Here is an 8410-nt window from a genome sequence, read left to right as displayed (position 1 = left end):
TTTTTTTTTTTTTTTTGCAAAGGAGAGTGCTTTAAATTAACATATTCATAGTTTTTTTCCTTAAACAATCGTTAAATTTAAGTTTGAGAATGATTAGGGCTGCAAAGTTTTTTCCATTGTTTGCTTACTCGTATAACTGATTTATACCATTTTAAAGGATGACTGTTTCATTGGTTGTAATCATGTTTGAATTAACGGGAAGTCTCGAGTTTATCGTGCCGACAATGGTTGCTACAATGTTTGCAAAATGGATTGGTGATGCTTTCTACAAAATGGTAGTCTTTCTTACCACTGAATCAATATTGAAACAGAGCATTTCTGATATTCGGCACAGTGGTTTGTTAACCGCGGTTCCGTATGTCAGATGTTGTGATATTTTGTGATGTGAAAGGAACTTAGGATGTTATATTGTTTCATTTTATCTGAACTTTTGCCAGATTATAACTACTTCGGATCATCAACTTCTTTTCACAGTGAAAATTGAATGATTGCAGTTTGGTATAGAAAAAAGTGTAATATTTTAGGGCATATACGATGCGCATATAGATTTGAACGGCTATCCATTTTTAGACAACAAAGGCGAATATCCATATTCCACGGTTGCCATACAAGTAATGAAACCTGGGCCAGGTCGAAAATTTTTTGCTTCACTAGGGGGTTTTCTAAACGCAAAGCACTTTGAACTTTCTACATGTTGTATTTAAAAGAAAAAAAAAAACTGTATCTGTGCTATAGTTTTTACACTGAAACCATAAGGAAATTGATCAATTTTTTCAACTATTTTTCCTTATTTTCTAGGTGGTGGCATGTTGCGAGTAATCACACAAGATACGATGACAGTTGGTGACATTGAAATTTTGCTACGTGAAACTAATTATAACGGGTTTCCAGTTGTTGTCAGTGAAGAGAATTTGTATTTAGTGGGATTCTGTCCTCGGTTAGTGTTTCATTTTTTTTTTCTTCAGACATTTAGGAATTTTCATTACAAAATAAGAAATCATGTCTTTTTAGTTCTGTAGATAGATCTACAGACATTTTAAACTGATATTTCAGGCGTGATTTGCAACTTGCTCTACATTCCGCTCGTAAGTCACAACCTTACGTTGTCACAAATTCAATTGTTTATTTCAAGACTGATGTCCCAGCTACAGCAGACGGTACTCCAGCACCACTGCGCTTTCGTAAACTCATCGATCTGGTAATTTTTTATTAATAGAATAATATGTAAGATGTGCAAATTTCTGCCGGTTTCAGTACATCCAATGCTTAAATAATCTAAATCACTGGTTGTAATGACAGTTTATGACTTGTGCTTACTGACGTATGTCATCGAATTGGGTTTCCTACTCATGCTTTCTAGGCAGTGGGTACAAAAGATTTTTTTGGGAACGCTTTAGGTTGCTTAAGGAGGTTTAGAATTTGTTGTATCATCAAATTTTCGTTTATTATTTGTTGTGTTTTGCTTGTTATACATATATTGCTTTCAAAATAAATCTTTATTTGAATTTTCCAAACATAATAGGCGTAGGAAGAGATTTATACTGCTAATAGTAGCACTAAATTTGAAGACTAATTGAATTGTCTCATTTGTTTAAAGAACATTTTAAATTGATTCTTCAGGCACCGATGACTGTAACCGATCAAACACCAATGGAAACGGTAATAGATATGTTTCGAAAGCTTGGCTTAAGACAAGTACTCGTAACGCGAAATGGTCGTCTACTTGGGATAATCACCAAAAAGGATATCCTCGATTTCATGAAAATGGGTGATGTTGAAAATCACTCTTTCTAAGTCGTTTATTATCCCTTTGTTGAGAAGTCTTTTTTATCTCTTTATTGAGGAGAAAAAGTTTCATTTGTAGTCATGGTTAGTGTATGAATCCCGGTTATTGCACTCCACTGTTTGCAATGCTCTTTACTGCGGGAATTTCCCATGTATACAACTTCCGATGTTATATAGGTAGAAATACCGAATTTTGCTCCACATTTTATTACTCTGTAACATACTTTCAATAGCTCCGAGAAGACATGGATTAATTTTTAAAGAACCCGATACAATGCATGAAAAAGGATGTTCATTGTATAAATTATTGAATAAACGAAATTCATTGAAAAATGGATAAAGACGTAGAGATATCATGTTTTTCCTCTTTTTAATAATTTTCAATTTTCGTCGATTTGCGAATTCTATCATGTCGATATTTTCCAATGCTTCATATTAATTTAAAAAATTTCGCAAGTATGTTGTAATTTTATTCCCTTTTTTTTAAGAAACGGGGTTACAAGTTATTGTACATAATTCTTGGCGAACATTTTCATAAATAGCCAAATTGTTTCGGACCATATATTTCATAGCATTGCAAACTCTTGGATGAAGCTTCATTTCTTCCTAAAATAAGGGATAGGAAGAGAAAGCAGGTGGTGGTCAAAGGCAGGGAGATCTAAAAGACAAGTAGAGAAATTTCTTGTCAGAAGAGATTTTAAAGGAAATTGATTATTGAAATTGATCAATATCGTTTGCCACTGTATATCACTGATAATATGATGGCAAAAAAAGGAAGAATATAGGGGATTATAGAACTTCATTACGTGAATTCTAAGTGATAAAGTAACAAAATTCCCTCTGTTCATATGTTCGGATAAAGGCAAGTGAGGTACCTATTACACTGCGGAAGTAAATGATCATTGTGATAATTTTTGACTAGCATACTGCGGAAATTCATAATCATGATTGATTATGGGTTTACACAATGTGCTAGTTAAATCAGTTCGTCCAGGCTTACAGGCCAAGTTAAGTGAAGTTAGCATTAGCCTAAACAGAACTAAGTGGTCATTGTGATAATTTTTACATTTTTTGTACTAATGTCTTCACGGATAAATCTTTTTGCTAGAAGTTCGTTGATTCAGTTTCGATATGCATATCGGAATTTCTCGATTCGCTCTTAATTCTCATACTTTCTATAACCTATACTTCATATTTATTTGAATTATGTGTAAATTTTTCGAAATCTTTTTTATCATCCACTCTAATTTACTTCTGTATTTTGTCATGAAATAAAAGTTCTGTTGCTGAGGGAATTTTTCGAATAATTTTTTGCAAAGATGGGAGATGACTTTTCCTCGCAGATACATCTTATTAAAATGTTCATATGCGTGAAGAAACAATTCTAGAATTTTCGTATTGGAAGTTCAAGAAGAGTTTTTGAGATATTGTTCACATTTCTATCATTTCACCTCTTGACTGTTATCCGCTGCTAATTCTTTCTTTTCATTATGGTAGCAAAAGAAAGAAAAAATGGTAATGAATAACTCTTCGCAGATGTTATGTAGCTCCTTTCATCGAATCTGTTCAGTGTTGATGATTTTTAGTTCATCATGCGTGGCCACGGTACTTCGGTAATGCCGATAACGGCTGGATGTCGGAAAGATATTGAACGTTTATTAAAAATGTATAAAGAAAAAGAAACCCTTCGATATAAACCATTCATTGAATTATTCGATAAGATGAAATTTGCGACAATATTTATGGGTCGTATGAGTCCTGCTGAACTCTATGAAGTGAGTTATGTTTTCATACTTGTAAAATTACTTGATATATCTTTTTGTGATGCTAGAAACTGCTGATGTTGTTTCGTATCTTTCTGAGATATATTTTCGAGTCAGAAAAAAGTTCAGATACATGCATTGTTGGTTAAAGTTGGACAATTCAATATAGTTGATCTTCTGCTAACCATTGGTAGAATGTTTCCGCGAAATCTTGTTGGGTATCCTTAAGAAGAAATAATTAAAGCGTGTAATCATTGTTAGTCATTTTTTATCAGTAATGAGTAGCTGTCACCATTCTAGAACTTGATAAAATTCTTGCAATTTGTGTAATTTAAATGTTTTAACAGTTACAAATTTCAGTTCAGTGAAAAATTGCTTCAAATAACAATTGCATATGCTATGTCATATCGTGAACGAAAACCAGCTGAATACGCCGAGGAATCAACAACCGATAATGAACCTATGTCATTATCAGATATACGATTCAGTAATGAAATGACTTTACAGGTACAAAGTTGGGGTTTCTATCTTCAAGCATGCTGAAAAATACATTGTAAAAACAGTTTGGAAATGGGATTAACAAGGTTGATTAATGCCGTGAAGTTTCCCAGATAAAACTAGGTTTTTTTTTTTTTTTTTTAGGAACGAATGTTTGGCGTATATCTAACATATGCTCTGTATTTTGTGCAGCCAGAAAGTTATGTGGCGCAAGTGCGAGTTACACCTGATCAAATGGCTGATTTAATTGATTTCATCAGTGAACGTCTGATTCCGGAACGACATATCGATGCGTTTGCTGCTCTATTCAAACTTATTAATGGAGGAGCATTCCGCATATACGCTTTTGAAAAAGAAGTTATTTTTTAGGAAACTGGTTTTTTTGTTGTAAGATACAGTAATTTGAATTTAAGTGCACTTTTACGATTTACCCAAGAATGCGTCTTTCCAAATCGTTTTGATTTTAATCATTTGTTTTTATTAAATTTCAAAGTATCATTTTAGCTGCAAGCGCAATCTAGATATCAGAGTGCAGAAATGGCACTAGATTCAAGAATATTTATAACAACTTTTAGCGCACCGAGGAGTTACTGTTTCTTCTTCTATGCAAAGAATAACTTAATCAGCTGTAACTTAATCAGCTAATAAGTTAAATGAAATGATTCGAGGACGTGAAGCTCTTTCAGAAAATCGATTACATTCGGATTAGAATGATCCATTTTTTCCTGACAGTTGTAATCGTCGTTGCATATGTTGAGTCATTTGGAGAAATAGGATTTCAGTAGTTTTCAGCACAATCCATTGCTGCATCGTCGTTTTGATCTAAGGGAATTAGATGAAGGTGGTCTGGATGAAACGGAAGCACAGGAGCACAGTTTTCTGAAAGCACTCGCTGATGATATTGTATTTACGCAGGCAGATATCATTTGCAAACGGTTTGTTCATTCTTGGCAAAGGATTTCGACAAAATTAAGGTTTCAGCAAAAAATATTTTCAGTTAAACGAAATAAAAACTCCTGATTTCCATATCATCCAGGAACCAATGAACGCATTATCCGCTAATTTATTTGCTTAAATCGACAATAAACCAATTTTTCAGTTATCTGGCTGCGAAGGAAAAAGCTAATCTTCCGGCTGATTTAAACATAAACTTAGTTCAAACAACAGTGTCAGAAATTTACAATGAGTAGGTTTTTTTTTTTCTTCGTATAGTTCTTATATTGTCATCCGGAAAAGTTTTAAGTGTTCCTGCTCAATTTCAGTTCTTAATCGATCTTAATTTCCTACTGTTGGTTATTCCCTGCTGGTTAAATGTTAAAAAAAAATTTCTCGAAATACAGACTCTTAAAGCATATGTTCGTTTACTAAAGTTTGAAGTGAAGCTTGATTTTTTAGTGATGATTGTACTGGAATTTAGCACCAACATTTTGATGAGGATTTATGTTGTGTAGTTTGTTGCTACGTTCAATGTTAATTTTCTACCGCATAGTTGGCATGGCTTAATAAATAAGGATATCGATCACTTTTGTATATTTTACAGCATTTTAAAAAGTACGGGAGCAGAAATGGAGGTAAATTTATCGCCGAAAAAAGCGCCTCGTCAAAATTCGGTAAGATAATTTGTTGAAATCAGTGTAGATGAAATTCGTATATTTTCATCTCATTTTCTTTTTTTTTTCAATTTATTTGGTCTTAGGGTCGCTTTCGTTCAGCACTCAAAGAGAAAGCTTATAAATCACATATCATTCACGCTCGACATCGACGATATTTAGTGGATCCATCGGTTTCCTCAACAAACAGTGAGACGGAGCAAGAACGAAATATGATATCTGCAACGGAGGTCTTTCTTATTTATTCATTTATTGAAAAGAAAATATAATAGAGCTTTAACATTTGCAATCATTTCGTTTTCTCATATAGTGAGATTGAAGCTCGAGGAATCATCCAGGGGAATGTTAGGTAAACCAGGGAGTATGGGCTAGTTGGCTAAGTTAGATGGTTCAAGTACTACTAGTCAAACTAGCATTTATAGGGAGCTAAGTTGTTTAAAAAAATAATGTCATGATTAAAGTAAAGAAAAAGTAACATCATGATTAGAGCTGGAAACATTGAAACATGTTTTTAGATGCTGAAAACACTGAAACGTTATTCATCAAGTGGATCCGACAAAGGTATGGAGGGTGAGGATATGGGTGATGTTTTATTACTTTCTGAAGAAAAACGACGGAATGAAAGTGAGTCGTCGACTGGAGCAGTAAGTTACTGATATCGTGGTTTGGGTAACCAACAGTTAAAGTTAAAGTGATGTCTCGAAATGAATTGGCGGCTCATAGCAATGGCATCGATAATCATTGATTTAGCTGATTTTTTAATGCATATTTCTAGGCTTTTTCACTGTAACGATTCTGTAATAGGATAGTATGAGATAGTATAAGAGAAGCAGTAGAGAAATGTGATCATGATCTTGGGAAGATCTAGGTTGAGAAAGGTAGAACTACATCAACAACAAATGGATGTCAAATTAACCCGAGTAGTGTCAGGGAGAAAAAGAACACAGCTGATGTCGGGAAATGTAAACATAGATAAGGTAAGGGAGGTATCAGGTGAAAAGAGTGATTTACCTGTAAATAAAAATTCACAAGTGCTTTAGTATTTCGATAGCATCAACTGGGCGATTCAAATCCATTTCTAATCTGAACGGGTAAAATGACTGAAATGTTTCAGACTGGATCAAGTAAAAAATTGGGCAAATCATCAAAAGTAACGAAGAAAAAGACGGGCGGGAGAAAGAGAGGAAGGTATGGCAGTGTTTTTTTTCATATTCATTTTTTGCTTCTTTGCATTTTCGATGTTAGTTAACATTTGATATACAGTAAGCTGGCATTTCTATTAGTTCACTAAATATTCTCTAGGCATTACTGAATAGAACATTTAACAGGAAAGGCAACTACGATTTCACGAAGTCTGAATAATTTAGTCTTTACGTTAACTTTCCACTTGAGCCTATTATTGATGCTATTTTCGACCTGTGTAGCCTTGTAAACATTCTCATTTGTTAGTGCTAAGTTAATGCAACTGAAGGTCTTGTGTCAATTTTTGCAATCCTTTTAGGAGTAAATTGAGTATTTCGGAAATGTCGCTTGCAGAATTAACTCACGACCTTGGAGAAAGTGTTGCAGCTTTGAATCAAGAAGAAAGAGGTTGGCTTGAATGTCAAGTTATAATCACCAATACGAACTGCTTGCTTTCAAGCTGTCTAATCAATATTTTCTTTCAGAAATCGAGAACTCCAAGAAAGAACGGATTGCTGATCGTCTGCTGGAAAAAATACAGAAAGCACAGGAGAAAAATGTATAATGACTGTTGAGAAGAAAATTCTATGTTCGCAATCTCATCCATGCTTGATTTTGCCTTTTCCGTAAAAATCATGCTATGATCGGTCGCTGAGTGTGATGCACCTGTTCTAGCCGGAATCCTTCCTCACTTACTTTATTCCGAATAGAATTAGGACATTGAGATTGAAAACGCCTCTTTCATCCACACTGAACTATTTATATTCTCCAACTTTCATTCTTGCTATGCGCCACGAGTAATGAAACAGGGTATCTCGCATCAGACCATTTTTGGATCTCGGAAGTAATTCCAGAGAATTGCAAATCTTCGAATAATATAAATTGTTAAATTGCCTAAACTTTCCTCATAACGTTCAGCAAAGATTGCTTATTTTTGACCATTTGAACATATTTACATGTTCAGATAATCAGATTTCAACCGGTTGTCCGCGACAACTAAAATATGGCCAGTGAAGGTGATGGTGAGTAGAAGACAGGGAGGAATTGTTTTATATTATAATGTTACTCCAACTTTAACTAATACCTCAAAAGTTTCTCTTGAAGTTTATTTTGAAATTAACAGAATTTAATATTACTGAACCTTAGCTGAAAAAAAAAAATAAAAACCCTCGCTGTACATATTACTCATACTTTTCACGTGATCTTATGCAAAAAAAGAACTTAATGACTTTTAAATCTTAGTTATGATCCAACTTGATTAATACAATTTATTTGTGGACTCTGTATGCAAATCTTTTTATCATGGAACTTCCATGTATTTAATAGCAATAGATGGCAACGATATGATTTCAGATTTAATTAATCTAGCTAAAGAAATCGCAGGAATTATATAATTATTATAAATCATTCATGTTAAAAATTTGCTTGAATTTTTTTGCATTCAACTATCATATTAATATGTTGATAATGCTAACAATGATTAGAATTACTATTGTTCACTACTATTATTTTTATTATTATTGTTTATATTAATTTTATGATCTCATCCTGTTTTCTTTTAAATCATGAAAC

At 33.4% G+C, this 8410-nt stretch overlaps 2 protein-coding genes across 2 annotated transcripts; both read left to right on the top strand.

The window, feature by feature from the left end:
- Positions 1 to 155: 155 nt before the first annotated feature.
- Positions 156 to 2054, top strand: LOAG_10527 (chloride channel 3). Its single transcript, XM_020448179.1, has 5 exons — positions 156 to 275; positions 525 to 630; positions 799 to 937; positions 1054 to 1198; positions 1621 to 2054. The coding sequence occupies exons 1-5, from the start codon at positions 159 to 161 to the stop codon at positions 1792 to 1794; spliced, it is 681 nt and encodes a 226-aa protein (XP_020301654.1). The 5' UTR covers positions 156 to 158; the 3' UTR covers positions 1795 to 2054.
- Positions 2055 to 3377: 1323 nt separating this feature from the next.
- Positions 3378 to 7403, top strand: LOAG_10526 (hypothetical protein; the record flags this gene model as incomplete). The annotated part of the gene is made up of 11 exons (XM_003146049.1): positions 3378 to 3560; positions 3909 to 4055; positions 4191 to 4403; positions 4839 to 4981; positions 5146 to 5232; positions 5587 to 5656; positions 5743 to 5886; positions 6172 to 6300; positions 6771 to 6844; positions 7158 to 7246; positions 7324 to 7403. The coding sequence occupies 11 exons, from the start codon at positions 3378 to 3380 to the stop codon at positions 7401 to 7403; spliced, it is 1359 nt and encodes a 452-aa protein (XP_003146097.1).
- Positions 7404 to 8410: the final 1007 nt, after the last annotated feature.

This window comes from Loa loa (assembly GCF_000183805.2).
Source record: "Loa loa unplaced genomic scaffold supercont3.508, whole genome shotgun sequence".
In the NCBI taxonomy this organism is placed as follows: domain Eukaryota; kingdom Metazoa; phylum Nematoda; class Chromadorea; order Rhabditida; family Onchocercidae; genus Loa; species Loa loa.
This window is presented reverse-complemented; position numbering and strand designations above follow the sequence as displayed.

Coding starts and splice junctions, on each gene's coding strand:
- LOAG_10527 (XM_020448179.1), top strand. CDS start 159: ATGACTGTTTCATTGGTTGTAATCATGTTTGAATTAACGGGAAGTCTC. Junction 276..524: donor GTGATGCTTTCTACAAAATG/GTAGTCTTTCTT, acceptor GTAATATTTTAG/GGCATATACGATGCGCATAT. Junction 938..1,053: donor TTAGTGGGATTCTGTCCTCG/GTTAGTGTTTCA, acceptor CTGATATTTCAG/GCGTGATTTGCAACTTGCTC.